The sequence below is a fragment of the Megascapheus bottae genome, chromosome 34, assembly GCF_031878675.1.
Source record: "Megascapheus bottae isolate mThoBot1 chromosome 34, mThoBot2.hap1, whole genome shotgun sequence".
Lineage (NCBI taxonomy): Eukaryota > Metazoa > Chordata > Mammalia > Rodentia > Geomyidae > Megascapheus > Megascapheus bottae.
Window position 1 is genome coordinate 3001473 of NC_143542.1, and position 16279 is coordinate 3017751.

Below are 16279 nucleotides of genomic sequence, written 5' to 3' on the forward strand. Positions count from 1 at the left end.
TTGATTAAGAGATAAGAAACTCAAGGACTTTGCTCTCTAGTCTGCTTTTGAATTACAATTCCTTAAGATCTCAGTCTCTTGAGTTGCTAGGGGTGAGCGCTGGTGTCTAGACATATGTGTATGTCTCATATGTGCATGTGTATATATATGAATGTGTGTAAATGTGTCTTACGTGTCCATAGTTTTAACTTTGAATTGAAAGACTGGCTACTTGCTTGCCAACTTGTATATGTTCCATTTCCCAACAGCAGACAGAGCTCCTGTCCCTTTGCCTTCTCTTGAAGTGCTGTCTGACCAGGAAGAAGACAGGTATGTGAACTACTGGTACTTCTACAAGATAGAGGTATGCTTTTACCTGCAGTGTCTCACTTTTGTCTTTTGTTAGGAACTTGAGATGAGTGTTTTAGGCTTTAATTAATGTATTTTTGTGGTACCAAGGCTTGAACTCAGGGTCTTGTGCTTGCTAGGAACATGGTTATACCACTGAGGCCCTAGCCTCCTCCTCTGCTTGTTTTCATCATGAAATGTTACACTTGAGCCACAGCACCAGCTGTGTATGTGGTACCAAGGAATCAAACCCAGGGCTTCATGCATACTGGACAAGCACTCAACCACTAGGCACACTTCTGGACTTTTGTGTATGTATATGCCAGTACCAGGGTTTGAATTTGAGGCCTTGAGCCTGTAGCCTGGCATTTTCCACTCAAAGGTTTGGCACTCTGCCACTTTAAACATACTTTGACTTTTGGCTTTTTGCTGGAGATAAGAGTTTCAGAGACTTGTCTGTCCAGACAAGTCCAAACCTTGATTCTCAGATCTCCTGAGTAGCTAGGATTGTAGGTGTAAGCCACCTGCATCTATCTGGCTTTAAACTTCCTTTACATTCACTTTTGTCTGTACTATTTTTACCTCCAGAGGTCAATACGGTGGCAAAGATGATGAAAGCAGCTCATCCATTGTCTTTGCTGAACTTGCCTCGAAAAAAGAAAAGCCCTTTGACGAGCTTGACGTTGCCAATGAAAATAACAAATTGGTGAATTACACCAGGGATTTAGTCATCAGGGAGAACAGTGAATTTCCATTGCCCTTTGATCACCATGAGAACCATTGCGAAGCACCCAGATCCATTGTGAAGCACCAGATGCCCCTTGAGCATGATTCAGACCCAGAGGAGGATTTCACATCCACCGAGGAGTCTTCAGAAGAACATTTGAACTTTCTGGGGCAGACAGAGGTGAGACACCTTCCCAGAACCTACCTGTTCGATGTCTACCCATGACTGTAGGAAGGGTCTGTGTATAGCCCTTCTTCCAAGCTTGCTTCCCTCACATCCGTGACTCCTAATTCTTCTTCTTTGGGTCTTTGCTGCTCAAGATCTCAATATCTGCCTGGAATCCTCATTCACTCTATCCCTGTTGAGTGTCAGCTGTAAAAATGTCTACGAAAAGCTGGGTGCAGTAGCTCACACCTGTAATCCTAACTACTCAGGAGGCTGAGATCTGGGGATCGAGGTTCAAAGCCACCCTGGGCACTAAAATTTGTTCCTATCTCCACCAGAAAACTGGAAATGGTGCTGAGGCTCAAGAGGTAGGGTGGTAGCTTTGAGCTGAAGAGCTCAGGGACAACGCCCAGGCCCAGAGTTGACCAATGACAAGACCAAAAAAAAAAATTTAGGAAAGGTTTGATTATTTTTGGAGCATGACATTAGTGGTTCCTGTAGGGTCACTCAGTCCGTGTTCAGGGTTCTTCTCTTGAGGGTTACCATAACATGCTAGTTTAATTTTACCACATGCTCACTAATATTACTATGATTAAAAACCTTGAGCAAGTCAGATGCCAGTAACTCAGGCCTGCAATTCTGGCTAGTTAGGTGACTGAGATTTCAGGATCATGGTTCAAAGCCAGCCCAGGTAGGAAAGGCTGTGAGACTCTTATCTTCAATAAATTACCAAAACAGCTGGAAGTTGAGCTGTAGCCTTGAGTAAAAGTAGCTCTGGAACAGCACCTAGGTCCTGACTTTATGCCCCTGTATTGGCAAAAAAAAAACCCAAAACCCCAAAACAAAAGTGGAGTTGTGGTTCAACTAGGTAGAGTTCTAGCCTTGAGCAAAAAAGCTAAGGGATAATACCCAGGACCTAAGTTCAAGGCCCAGAACTAGTATATGCATGCATGTACACACAAAAAACCTGGTGCTGGTGGCTCATGTCTGTGATCCTGCCTGCAGAAGCTGAGATCTGAGGATTGATGTTCAGAGCCGGCCCAGGCAGGAAAATGAGATTATTAGCTCCAGTAAACCACAGAGAGCTAGAAATGGTACTGTGACTCAAAGTGGTAGAGTGCTGGCCTTGAGTGAAAAAGCTCAGGGACAATGCCCAGGTTCTGAGTTCAAAGCCCATGACCTACAAAAAAAAAATCCCCCCCAAAACTGAGCATTCACAGTTCATATATGAGCTATCATTAAGATTGCAGAGCTCACTAGGTGTTGGTGGCTCATACCTGTAGTCCTAGCTACTCAGGAGGCTGAAGTCTGAGGGTCGTGGTTTGAAGCCAACCTGGGCAGTAAAGTCCCTATGAGATTGTTTTCTCCAATAAAGCACTCAAAACCTGGAAGTGGCAAGAGTACTAATGTTGATCTGAAGAGTTCAAGGATAGCGCCCAGGCCCTGAATTCAAGTGCTGTGACCTCACATAAAAATAAAAATATTGCAGAGCTGTGTATACCATTTATACACGTACAGTTCTTGTCTAGGAATATGTCTCTGGTATAGTTTTGCTTTGAGCAGATTCACTTTCGAAGGAGTTGAGTTTGAGTAATTTTTTAATCAGAATAGTTTCAGTTCTCTTTTATATTTGGAAAGTTCTCCTTAAGATCCAAATAAATGGGCTACAAACAGCTTAATGCTTACTTACCTTTTTCTTAAATAACATGAGTTATGTGCAGTGTAAAGCGAGGCAAAGCATAGTTTAGAGTATACTGAGAGTTATCGAATACTGCACAACCTTTTTGTGATGTTGCATCTACTCTTTCAAAGTACTTTTTGGAGTGGACATTGGACAGTTTCACTATTGGACTCTCCTCTGACTGCTGCATCACTCTGCTTATATGTCTCTTTTAGAGAGACTGGCTTCTGGGAGCAGGCCTGTGCTGCAGTAGTTTAAGTAGCTATGCTATTTGGATTAGGGAGACCAGTGAGTATTTGCATGTGAGTGAACCATCAGAGCCGGAAGCTCAGCCCACCTTACCACGTGTCTCTTCATTAGGTTCGTTACCACCTGATGCTGCACATCCAGATGCAGCTGTGTGAGCTGTCCCTGTGGGACTGGATAGCTGAGAGGAACAAGCGCAGCCGCGAGTGTGTGGACGAAGCTGCCTGTCAGTACCTTCTGGGTTTGTAACACTGCAGTGAGAGAAAATCGATACACTTAAAAAGCAAACAGTAGTGGTGCTGGTGGCTCACACCTGTAATCCTAGCTACTCAGGAGGCTAAGATCTGAGGGTCGAGGTTCAAGGCCATCCCAGGCACAAAAGTCCGTGAGACTCTTCATTTCTAGTTAACCATCAAAAAACCAGAAGTGGTGCCGTGGTTCAAGTGGTAGAGCACTAGCCTTGAGCTGAAGAGCTCAGGGATAGTACTCAGACCCGGAGTTCAGGCCCCACAACCAAAAAGAAGAAAAACCCCAATGAGATAGTTATTTAGAAGTTAAATTCTTTTCTGATAGTTATTTTTGTTGTTAGTAGTACTATGATGGAATTTAAGAAAAGGATTTTAGAATATTGGTTGGTTTTACTTTTTTCTGGGGCTTGAACTCGGGGGAGGGGCGGTGGGGGTTGTGCTCTTGCTTGGTTTTTTTTTTTTTTTTTCCCCTCACAGCTGGCTCTACCACTCGAGCCACATTTCCTCTTCTGGGCTTTTTGCTGATTACTTTGGAGATAACAGTCTCATGGATTTATCTGCCCCAGCTGACTGAATCACAATTCTCAGATCTCAGCTTCCTGAGTACCTCAGATTATAGGCGAGCACCGATACCTGGTTTCCGTGCATTATGTGTGGGAGTGTGTGTGTATTTGTATATATGTTCATGCATGCTAGTACTAGAGCTTGAACTCAGGCCTGGGTATGCTAACCCTGAGCTTTTTTGCTCAAGGATGGTGTTTCACTCTCTGTGCCACAGATCCATTTCTGGCTTTGGGCTGGTTAATTGGTGATGAGAGTCTCACTGCTCAGGATGACTTAGTTCTGCAGATCTCAGCCTCCTGAGTAGTTACAATTATAGACTTGAACCTCCAGCACCCAGCCATCTAGCCTTTAAAAAAAAAATTCTAAGAGCCAAATGCCAGTTGGCCAGCTGCCTAGGGTGCTGAGATCTGAAGATTGTGGTTTGATTACTCAGAACAAGCTCTGTGACTCGAGTGATAGAGCTCTAGCCTTGAGTAAACATTCAGGGACAGGACCCAGGCCCTAAATTCAATCCCCAAGGACGGGCACCAAGAGTCTACTTAATCATTTTTTAATAATCTGAAGTTATGATACCACTTATTTCTAGGGTTTAGACTGTTATGGAGTACTGACATTAAGAACCTGAACATGGAATTTGTATGTATTTGGAGCCATCTTCCCCGTTAGATATTTGTGTCATGAAGTAAAATAGGGAAGTGAGACTGTTTGTTTCAATTCCAGGTCCTTACGTTATGGCCAGTGTTGCAACAAAAATTTTTCAAGAATTGGTGGAAGGTGTTTTTTATATCCATAACATGGGAATTGTGCACAGAGATCTGAAGGTAAGTGGGGCAGGGCAACTAACAGACTGTTGATTTTGAGCATGGTTTCTTGATTAGGGGTCATTAAGTTAGGCAGTGTATCTTTATTCGGAAATTTTCATTAGTTTCATGTAAGTCATTTTCCTACAGGTCCAGAACAAGAAACTCTTAGATTGAATTTAAAAGCAGTCATTTTGGGACATAAAATTCTGGCCAGCTGCTGGTAGCTTATGGCTGTAATCTTAGCTACTCAGGTTCTGAGGATCCAGTTCAAAGCCTCTGCACAGGAAAGTCTGTGAGATCTTATCTCTAATAAACTACTCACAAAAAGCTAGAAGTGGCACTGTGGCACAAATAGTAGTGTACTAATTTTGAGCAAAGAAGCTCAAGGGGGCTAGGAGTGTGGCCTAGCATGCAGGAAGCCTTGGGTTCAATTCCTCAGTACCACATTCACAGAGAAAGCAGGAAGTGGTATATGGTTCAAGTGGTAGAGTGTCGGGTAGAGCACTGGCCTTGAGAAAGCCGTAGGATGGTGCATAGTCCCTGAGTTCAAGCCCCAGGACTGTTAAAAAACAAGACACTAAAATGCTGGGGTCGCAGTGGTTCACATCTGTAATACTAGCTACTCAGGAGGCTGAGATCTGAGGATCCCGATCGAAAGCTACCCCAGGCACTAAAGACCCTGAGACTTCTATCTCCAATTAACCTCTAGAAAACCGGAAGCTGAGGCTCAAGCTGTAAGTAGCCTTGAGCTGAAGAGCTCAGCGACAACACCCAGGCCCAGAGTCTGAGCCCCATAGATGACCCCCCCCCCCCCAAAAAAAAAAAGCACTAAAAATATTTTTTTATTTAAAATTAAAATTACATTTGGGGGAGGGATAAAAAAGCAGTTCAGGGATAGCACATAGCCCCTGAGTTCAAGCCCCAGTAGCAGCCAAAAGGAGGAAGAAAAATTATGTATGGAAGATTAGCTGTGGTGGTTCACCCCTATAATCCCGGCTACGGAAGATAGAGAGGATCAAGGTTTTAGACCAGCTGTGGCAAAAAGTTAAGATTCCCAAATCAACAAATAAGCCTGGGAGTTTGGGTATATTTCAATAATCCCAGCTATTTGGGAGGCATAGGTAGGAAGATCATGATCTGAGCATGGCCTGGGCGAGAAACTGAAAAATAAAGCAAGAAAGGACTAGAGGTATTGTTCAGGTAGGAGAGAGGGAGGGGTACACGTACATGCGTGTGTGCACACACACACACACAACGCATGTATGTACCTGCACGTACATAAATCATGCCGCTAAACATGCTTAGAGTTGTCAAACATGATCCTTGTTAGTGCGTAGCCTTAGACCTGAAATGGTTTCCGGAAACATTGATTATTTTGATTTGTTAAAATATAAGTATCCTAGTATTTTTTTTTCCCTTGTGTTAGCACTGGAGCTTGAACTGGAGGCCTTTTTACTTTTGCTCAGTTTGTTCCCTCACAGCTGGTACTGTCTTGCTTGAGCCCTAAGTCTCAAGAACTTTTCTACCTTGCCTGGCTTTGATTCAGATGTCAGCCTCCTAAGTAGCTGGGATTATAGACGTGAGGCACTGTTGCCTGGCTGTTACTCCAGTTTTTAGCAAAGACTTGTCAAAGAAGAGAACAGTTTCTCTCTTGATAAGTTTGAAAGAAATTTGCTTATTTTTTCAGGCAAAAACTAAATCATGAAAAGATACAAGGAGATTGAGGAGTGTTAGAGCTGAGGTACAAATCACTTTATTTTTTTTCTGAAAAAGGTTTTAGAACCAATCGTTTGTACACTGGGATGTAGGAGCAATGGGTGCAGCCCTTTTGGGTTTACACATAGCCTAAAAAGTGGAGGCTGGAGTGCCTCCAGTCTCTGGTCCTTACTGTAGGAGGTAAGCTAAGTCATAACAGTAGTACACCGAGTTCCATACTTTGTGAGGGAGGAGTTGCTGCAGGTGGTTTCTGAATTTCTCTCCGTAAATATTTCTGACGTGTCGTTTGCAGATGTCCTCCAGGGATAAAGGCTTTTGAGATAACGTGACCAGGGTTTCTTTTAGGAGCTGGAATTCCGGCAGCATGATTCCTGTAGGTAGAGCTCCTTGCTTATTGATCAGTCTTAGAGGATAAGTGCGCCCCAGTAGCCTGGCAAGAAGTGTCGTGTCTCTGAGGTTGGCGCTGCGCTGAAGGTACGAGTAAACCGGCGACTCGCCGTTCCTCGTTAGAACGTTCACATTCGCCTCAAATTCCAGCAAGAGGTTGATGATTGCCTCTCTACCCCCAAAACACGCCTGGTGCAGAGCTGTTTTCCCGTCGTGGTCCTGGGCGTTGACATTGGCTCCGTGCATCAGCAGCAGGCGGATACAGCCCACCCCCGCTGCCAGCAGCTGGCCTGCTTTGCTGGACGCAGTGCGCACGGCCAGCTTGAGGGCCGTGTTTCCCGTGGAAGGGACGGCACAGTTCACATTGGCACCGCACACGATGAGCGTTTCCATCATGTCCTTATTCAGTATTTCTGCTGCCATGTGCAGGGGTGTCATGCTGGATTCATTCATGGCGTTCACCTGGGCACCACTTTGAGCCAAAATGGAGAGGACTGGGTAGGTCCCATAGGTGATGGCCAGGTGGAGGGGTGAGTCTTTGTTGTCGTTGTCTACGCGGGCATTAACGTGGGCTCCGTGCTCACACAAAATGCGGAGGCACGTGACGGCATTGTTCTGGATGTCTGTCAGGATCCTGTGGACTCGGAGGCATGGCTTTGCCCATGTGATGGAGGTGACTGGCCAGTGCAGCAGCATCAGGTGGAGTGTCGTGAGGCCTGCTGCCCTGCAAGGCAATTAGCACAGTGACCCTGCGCCTCCCAAAACCCTCTGTGTGAAGAATTCCTGCTTACTAAGCAGCGCTTACTACTTGAGACAAGTCTCAGGATGTCACAGGGCTTCGGGGGCTGGTCATTGCCTGGTGTGGCTCCACTTCTTAAAGAAGTCTGAGCTTTGAGCTTTGGCAGGGTCTGTGGCCCACCTCTTCTAGATCTGTGCTCCTCCCACCCCCCTTCAACGAACTGGCTATTTCTGTATGCCCAGCGCCTTGTCCAGTTCTGGGCTGGGTTACTAGGCACTCGGTCCCATGGCGTCTTTCATAGAAGTGAGCCGTAGCTCTTAGGACTCCATTCTCTCCATCCAATGACCCCCTGCCTGTTCTGTGATGACCTGTGCCTGGCTGCCCTCAGCCTTGGACACCCAGCCGCTCCCCTGCCATGGGCACAAATTGACTTCATGTGCATTTGTAGTGTGAGGCCCCAGGGTCCTGGGCTGCTTCCGCTGGGTGTCCAGCCAGGTGTGGGAGACAGAGCGGGATCTCAATGAAACGCATAGAAATGGGGAGCCTGTGGGCTTTAGTCAGGGCCCCAGTGTGGTTTGGAAGGAAGGGAAGGGTGTGCTGAGGAATTCTAGAGGGTAAGGGTCAAGGCTTTAAGAGCAGCTGCAAAGCTGCAGCTAGCCACGCGGCCCACGTGGTCGAGATTTCCTCCCAGAACTTGGAGTCTTTTTCTGTCCCATATAAACCGTATTCATTAATTGGGCACTTGGCACTAGGCCTTTGGTTTAGGTGTTGGTGATAGGGTAGTCAGCAAGACAAACTTCTGAAACCTTCGTAGCTTCTAGTGCAGGGTAGTAAATAAGAAAACGCCTTGTGTATTTGTTCTTGTTACTTATGTGTTAAACTATGAGAGAGAGGGCCATGGTCAGGACTTCGTGTTTTTCCTCTAAGCGGAAGTTACCACTTAATCTTCAGTATGCACATAACTGGCTGGCAGGCCAGAGAAGTGGGAGTTCCCACCAAGAATTGATGGAAGATGAGCAGTAATCTTCACTTACCTTATTTCTGGGTCAGCCCCGTGTTTTAACAAGCAAAGCAAACTCTGGGGCTTGTGGTATTCGGTGGCCAGATGAATGGGGACGATGGACTGTGTCTGCTGAAGGGAAAGCACAGAGCGTTACAAGGAAGATTTGGTGCATTCCACAGCACTTGCATCTGCACCTGTACCTTGCCTCCCCGAAGCAGCCAAGTGCTTCAGGACCACAACATAGTATTCCCTTAGTATGTGTGGTGCCTGTGTTTTTCAGTGCAGTTTTAGGATTCTTTTAATTTGTAGCAGAGACCCAGCAGCCCAGCCTGTCTCCAACCCAGTCTCGGTGATTAGGCTGTTTCCTGTTCCTTCCCCTCCTCCCTTATTTTTAAACTTCCAGAGTTAGATCGGGCTTCAGGATGTAGCTCAGGGCTTGAGCACTTGGCCGTATGTGTGAAATCCTGCATTTGATCCCTAGCAAAAAGACTTAAGCAGTGAAATGTAAAACCTGCTTATTAAAAAAAAAAACTATTAGCCCACATGTTAATTTATATCTATAACTAGATGGGAATCCAGCTTAGGCTAAGATCTGAGGATTGAGGTTTAAGTCCAGCCCAGGCAAGACAGTCTGTGAGATTCTTATTTCCAGTTAACCAACAAAAAGCCAAAAATGGCACTGTTGCTCAAAGTGGCAGAGTACTAGCCTTGAGCTGAAGAGCTCAGGGACAGCACCCAGGTCCAGAGTTCAAACCCCATGACCCAAAACAAAACAAAACTAAAACTTTACCAAGGAACAGCACTCAAAGCTTTCCATCATTGATTCTTTGGAAGATCTCAAAATGGAAAATGGATGGTAGTTAGCATGAGATTGCTTAGTCTTTAATCAGCAGGCTGGCTTTGAATCACAGTCCTTAGAGCTCAGCCTCCTGAGTAGCTACGATTACAGGCATGAGCCACGGGTGCACAGCTAGTTTTTACTTTTTTTTGTTGTTGGTTGTGGGGCTTGGAATCTGGGCCTGGGCACTGTCCCTGAGCTCTTCAGCACAATACTACTTTCTCATGGTTAATTGGAGATAAGAGTCTCATGGACCTTAGTGCCCAGGCTGGCATTGAACCGTGATCCTCAGATCTCAGCCTCCTGAATAGCTAGGATTACAGGCGTGAGCCATGGCACCTGGCTTGTTACATTTTTAAGGCATTGCTGTGATCACATTTTCAGCAGTCAGGCTGCATTTTCAAGGTTTTAAAGATAGCGCGGCATATGTTCTGTCAGCGATTAGCACAGCTGTTTATGCCAGCTCTTAAAATATCTAAGTAGTGGGTTTACATCATGACTGCAAGGTAAAAGGAGAGAGAATGATGCAAAAAAGGTAGCTTCCCTTTGGGGGGAAAATGTTAATTTTAGGGCAATGATCATAATATAAAATTTAGGAATGATAAGGAATATACCTTCTATCTGGTGAATATAATGTAACCCTTCTATTAATTACAATAAAAAAATAAAAAAAAATTAAGAACAAATAAGTGTGTGTGTGTGGCGTGTGTGTATTTTTTTTTTTTTTTAATTTTTGGTCATTTGAGGGCTTAGGCGCCGTTCCTGAGCTCTTTTACTCAAGGTTAGAGCTCCACCACTTTGAGCCACAGCACCATTTCTGGTTTCTGGAAATTAATTGAAGAGTCTCATGGACTTTCCTTCCTGGGGAGAAGGGGGGTTGAGCCACAATCCTCAGATCTCAGCCTCCTGAATAGCTAGGATTACAGATGTGAACCAGTGGACAAGTAATTCCTCAGCCCAACCAGTCTAGTCTTTTCCTTCCCTCAGTTTGAGCGAGTGGTGAGTGGAAGCAGGTCTTGTAGACCTACAGTTGGGCTGGTAAGCCCCGGCATAGGGAGACCAGTGCCTGGCTGTAGTGGTCACTGCTATTAGGTCATGCTCTGCCCTGGGCCTTCTTTCCTAAAAGCAGGTACATAGGAGGGTACCTGGCTTAGAAGCAGTCTGTAGCTGGTGGAATTGGACACAATGGTCAGTGGCTGGTTGACCGGGTGGTGCCTGAGGAGCTCCATGATAGTTGGGCAGTCTTCTTTGATTATGGCCTCATAGAGTTTGGTGTGCAGAGCAATGATGGGGTTATCGTCCAGTGACTTGGCCCTGTCCACCACCAGGCTTCTGCTCCCCCTCTTGGTTATATTTCCCATGGGAAAATCTGAGCAGTGTGGACTCGGAAGGAAGGCAGGAACTGTTAAGGAATTGGTCTCTTCCGGTTTCCATGATGATCCTTTGGGCTCCGTTCTAGAACAGTTCTAGAATGCTCGACAATTGGACTCATCGACATAGCTCTTTTTTTTTAAATTTTTTTTGAGTAAATTTTTTCATATATATTTATTGTAATAGAAGGGTTACATTATATTCATTAGATACAAGGTACATTACTTCACAAATATTGATACCCTTTCTCATGTCCTGTTCCCCATTTCCCTCCCCCTCCCCCTTACAACTTGATTTCCCCCCTTCCCTCTCCTATTTCAAACAACCAATTAAGCATATATAAAATATATCAGATAACAAGGTGAAATATTGTAACAGTATGAGATAACCAAGGGACAGTAAAAGAGATGAGAGATAACAGTACATCAAGGACAACAATCACTCATTATATGGCTTTTGTTTCTATATCCTGGAGCTCCTTACATTTAGCATAGCTCTTTTTTTTTTTTTTTTGGCCAGTCCTGGGGCGACCTCACACTCACCTAACTTTTAGTCGAGGCTGAGACTTCACCATTTGAACCACATCTTCACTTCTGCTTTTTGCTAGTTAATTGAAAATGAGGCTCATGGATTCGTCTGGCTGGACTGTCTTTGAGTCAACAGTCTTCAGATTTCATCCTCCTGCATTGCTAGGGTTATGTTTTGGTTATTTCTGAGATAGTCTTGCTTCTCGCCTGACCATGTGCCTCAGGCAGGTGACAGGTGTGCCTGGAAGTGAAATCTTCCTATTCTCCACTCCCCACATAGCTTGGGATGATGACATACACAACACTGCACCCACCTATTGCTTAAGAGAGTCTCATAAGCCTTTTCTGCCAGGCTGGCCTTAAACTAAGAGCCTTCCTTTCTCAGCCTCCCAAGTAGCTAAGATTACAGGTGTGAGCCACTGCACTGGGCTATGGCTAAGAATTTTTTAATTTTAGCAAAATCTTTCTCCTCTCGGTCTAGATGCAGTTTTACTAGTCCAGGGATAGTCCAGTGGGATGGTTGGGGTCTGGGTTGGTTGGGTGTATATTGTCAATGTGAGCTAATGGCTTTCAAGCCTAGCTAATACAGAATCATCTGGAAGCTCTTTAGAGAGCACAGGTGCCAGGTGGTAGTGGCAGGCTGGTGCATCCTATCTGTATGAAAGACTTGAGATAGGGAGGATCGAGGTTCCAGGCTGTCACTGTTTGTTCTATGAAAATTAAGGAACTGTCTTGTTTGTTTATAGCCAAGAAATATATTTCTTCATGGCCCAGACCAGCAAGTAAAAATCGGAGACTTTGGCCTGGCTTGCACAGATATTTTACAGAACACAGACTGGACGAATAGAGATGGGAAAGGTAATGATCTGGTTTGGCTGGTCGGTGTTTGCTTGTTAATCGTGTATAAAAAGAAAGAGGGTTGACCATGCCTCTTTTAAGAACATCCTAGACACTCGTCACCTTTCTACTTTATTGGAGCTTTGTTGACATCTTTCCTTAGGGGACTCCAGTGCCTTGTTTATAATAAGGGTCTCCTACAGTCTACCGCAAGGTTTAACAGGTGTTTTTTTTTTAAGTCCCAGGCACGCCAGCACATACTTCACAAGTGGGAACTTGTCTGTATGCTTCACCAGAGCAGTTGGGAGGATCCGAGTATGACGCCAAGGTAGTGTCTGTTGCTGTGTACCCTTCTATTCCACTTGCATTCCCTGCAGTGGCCAGTAGCTGGCAGTATCCCCAGCGCACACAGTCCTGTGGAGGGCTGCGTCCTGTAGGTGACACTCACTTTGGGCCTGGGCCCATGGCTCAAGTGATAGAGTGCCTGGCCTAGCAAGTGCAAGGTCCTGAGTTCAATCCTGATAACTGCCCCAAATAGTAAAAGCAGAGCTGGGTGCCAGTGGTTCATGCCTGTTATCCTAGCTACTAAGGAGGCTGAGATCTGAGGTTCCTGGTTTGAAGTCAGTCCAGGTAGGAAAGTCTCTGAAATGTTTATTGCCAATTCACCAAGAAGCTGGAAGTGGACCAGTGGCTCAAGTGGGAGTTACTCTTGAGCACAGAAGCCCACACTCCTGAGTTCAAGCCCCAGGTCTGGCACCAAAATACAAATAACAAAAAGAAGAGTGGAAGATTCATTTTTTAACTGATTCTGCCCGTGTTGTCCATTTTGCCACTTTACTATTTGTCAATCCATAGATGTCAGGCATTGTTTCTGGAATGAACTTGCACTTTAAGGTGGAGCTCCTGGAAGTCTCTTCCTTCTGACTTCAGGTTAAATAAATAGGTGCTGCAGAGAAGCCTGTCCCTTTGCTCCCCTTGATACACAACAATAAGTGTGCACCTCCAAGAAACAGCTTTTTTTTTTTTTTTTTTTTGAGGGAGTCTAGCTAGGTAGCCCAGGTTGGCCTCAGTTTCACAGACCTATGCCAACCTCTTCTGTTCAGAGATTACAGGCTCTTAAAGGAAATCCTTCAATATAACATCCTAAGATCCTGCACCCCCCACCCCTATACCCCCCCCAGCCTTGGGGCTTGAACTCTGGACCAGGGCGCTGTCCCTGAGCTCTTCAGTTAAAGGCTACCCCCATCCCTTGAGCCATAGTGCCACTTCCGGTTTTCTAATGGTTGACTGGAAATGGGTCTCACAGACTTCAGTGCCTGGGCTGGCTTTGAACCGTGATCCTCAGATCTCAGCTAGGATTACAAGCATGAGCCACCATGTCCAGCAGATTTTCTTAAATTCTTGATGAATCCTTTGGTTTCTCAGCAACTGGGCAAGAGTAGTTAGAAAATTCATTACTGTATCAAAACAGTAATCTCACAGATTACTCTTTAAGGAAAGCAGTGCAGATTTTCTGCAGTTGTTTAATTTACAGAGGATGCTTAATTATGGGTATAGACAGAGGTTGCCTGGCGTATATGACCATCCCATCACTGGCAGAGGGGAGCTCATGGTGCTGCCCTGGGGAGCTCTGGATTGTCACAGGGTGAGGAAGACAAAGGGCAAGGACACTGCCCTTCACTGACCTTTGATCTTCATGACTACTCTGTTTCCCTTTGGGCAAAAGAGACTATTCCAGTCACCTTTGCTTGAGGCAGCTGCTTGCCTCTGAGGCATAAGCCATTCTGCTGAGTTCTCTCCTTAAAAGAGCTTGTAAATCTTCATTCTTACAAACCTTGCTTATGGGGCTGGTGTGCATCAGTAATCCCAGAACTCAGACCAGAGCATTAGGAGTTCAGGACAGTGGGGGCTATAGAGGGATTCCTGTCTCAGAAAGATAAGCAGCAAACACTTGCTCGAGAGGCTGTACACTGCTGTGAAATGTCCTAACTGTGCATTGCCTCCGTTTCCAGTCAGATATGTATAGCTTGGGTGTGATCCTCCTGGAGCTCTTTCAGCCATTTGGGACAGAAATGGAGAGAGCAGCGGTTCTCACAGGTGTCAGAGCAGGCCGGATACCCGATTCCCTCAGTAAGAGGTGCCCAGTGCAAGCCCAGTACATCCAGCTTCTGACCAGGAGGGACGCCACCCAGAGGCCATCTGCCCTGCAGCTGCTGCAGAGTGAACTTTTCCAAACGTCTGGAAATGTAGGTAACTTTAAAAAAAAAAAAAAAATATCCTGGGGAATTGTGAGTCCTCTTTCCTGGAAAACAGTTGAGCTTTGAGTAAGGTTTTTGGAAATAAACTAGTGGATCCTGTTCTCACAGCTCCCTCCCTATGTCAAGTTACTAGAGTGCACCACTGCACGCCTGGACTCATATGAGCCAGTGTGTGAGTGAGTAAGCTGGCGCATTGCCTGTGGTCTGCGCTGCTCTGAAATGATAGTACCATGTTGATTAATTAGCCTCATTGAGGTAATTTAGTAAAAGGTTTTGTTTTTCCTTTGCAACCATGGTAAAGAACCTTTTCTAGATTATTCAGGTAACTTCCTATTCAAGGGACACAGACATCAGTAATTCTGAGGGGTGGGGACAATGGTGACAGAGATAATAACTTCAATGCCTTCAGGGTTCACAGAGTTGCCTTTCAGACCTGTGGGGCCTGTTCGCAGGCCTGCCTTTCCCTTCCTCTTTCCTGATGTGTGGCTGTCGTGCCGAGAACTTTTTTTTGGGGGGGAGGGGCAGTCCTGGGCTTGAGCTCAGGGCCTGAGCACTGTCCTTGGGCTTCCCTCTACCACTTGAGCCACAGCACCACTTTCAGCTTTTTCTATTTATGTGGTACCAAGGAATGGAACCTCGGTCTTCATGGATGCGAGGCAAGCACTCTACCAGTAGGCCAAACTCCTGGTCCCTGAGAATAATTCTCTGAAGATTAAAGCTTGATTTGGATCCTCTGTGCACAGTGTGGCTCGCAGTGCAGCAGCAAGCTGCCATCAGGGCTGTAGACCCTGTATGTTGGCAGGCTTATTAGGTGGTTTACAGGCAGTGTGCGAGCAGCAGGATGGGAGTATGGTTCACCCAGCATGGTCGACAGGTCAGCAGCTGGAAATTGCCTGGCACTTGGTCAGCCTGTCAGGTCCTCTACAGTCCTGCAGGCTAGTAAGAGAAATCAGGGGAGAAGTAGTACCTTTGAAAGAACCAGCTCATGGGCCAGGAGTGTGGCCTAGTGATGAGTGCTTGCCTAGCATGCATGGAGCCCTGGGTTTGATACCTTGGTACTGGAAGTGGTGGAGTGCTAACACTGAGAAAGCTCAAGGATAGAGCCCAGGCCCTTAGTTCAAGTCCCAGGACTGGCAAAAAAAAAAAAAAAAAAAATCAGCTCATGACATTCTCCAAAAAGAAATGTACCTGTATAAAACTAACTCTTCTGTATATCATCTTTATAATAACAAAATACATAAGTTCTAAACCACCTCCCTCCCTCTCCCACCCCCTCAAAAAAGAATCAGCTCATGTCGGGTGCTGGTGGCTCATGCCTCTAATCCTAGCTACTCCAAGCTGAGATCTGAGGATCGCAGTTCAAAGCCAGCCCAGGCAAAAAACGTTCTTGAGACTTTTCTATTTAACTACAAAATGAACCAGAAGTAAGAGCTATGGCTCAAATGGTAGATCACTAGCTTTGAGTAAAAAATGCTCAGGGATAGTGACCAGGCCCTGAGTTCAAATCCCAGGACCAGCACAGAAACAAACCAAAAAAAATAGGCTGACATATGAGGCTCACTAGGCATAGCATGCTTAATACCGTCAGTTAAAAACCCGTGAAAAGCAAAAAAGTCACCCAAGTCCCTCCCTGGACGACATGACAGCACCATGTGTGACCTAACAGATGCAGTGACAGCCACGGACACGCCTCCTCATTGCCCTATCTGTACACAGGGGGCTGAGGAGCACAGAGTATGATAGGTGTTACACCTACTGCCAATGCCTGGAAGCCTGGCAGCACGATGGTTCCTGTGTGTTCAGGAGGTTGCCATAATGGAGTTTAAAATGTTCTCTTCACAG

General features: G+C 45.7%; 2 protein-coding genes across 4 annotated transcripts in view; one reads left to right on the plus strand and one right to left on the minus strand.

Annotated features, from left to right (window-relative positions):
- The window catches only part of Eif2ak1 (eukaryotic translation initiation factor 2 alpha kinase 1), a 32204-nt gene that overhangs the window by 14900 nt on the left and 1025 nt on the right, over positions 1–16279 (plus strand). For 2 of the 3 annotated variants that reach the window (XM_090324247.1, XM_090324250.1), the window contains exons 8-14: positions 249–309; positions 916–1234; positions 3261–3387; positions 4679–4779; positions 12089–12200; positions 12419–12507; positions 14192–14425. In XM_090324247.1, coding sequence (XP_090180373.1) covers positions 249–309; positions 916–1234; positions 3261–3387; positions 4679–4779; positions 12089–12200; positions 12419–12507; positions 14192–14425 — 1043 coding nt within the window. The remainder of the gene's footprint in view (positions 1–248; positions 310–915; positions 1235–3260; positions 3388–4678; positions 4780–12088; positions 12201–12418; positions 12508–14191; positions 14426–16279) is intronic. The other variant, XM_090324249.1, reaches the window with a different exon arrangement.
- Ankrd61 (ankyrin repeat domain 61) lies at positions 6492–10893 on the minus strand. Its single transcript, XM_090324316.1, has 3 exons — positions 10590–10893; positions 8638–8735; positions 6492–7588 (listed from the first exon to the last, which is right to left on the minus strand). The coding sequence occupies exons 1-3, from the start codon at positions 10803–10805 to the stop codon at positions 6646–6648; spliced, it is 1257 nt and encodes a 418-aa protein (XP_090180442.1). The 5' UTR covers positions 10806–10893; the 3' UTR covers positions 6492–6645.

Excerpts from the sequence above, each read along its gene's own strand:
- Ankrd61 (XM_090324316.1), bottom strand. The coding sequence starts at position 10,805 with ATGGGAAATATAACCAAGAGGGGGAGCAGAAGCCTGGTGGTGGACAGG. Across the intron at positions 8,736-10,589 it reads ACAGACTGCTTCTAAGCCAG|CAGACACAGTCCATCGTCCC; the intron begins GTACCCTCCTAT and ends CTTTCCCTTCAG. Across the intron at positions 7,589-8,637 it reads GGGGCTGACCCAGAAATAAG|GGCAGCAGGCCTCACGACAC; the intron begins GTAAGTGAAGAT and ends ATTGCCTTGCAG.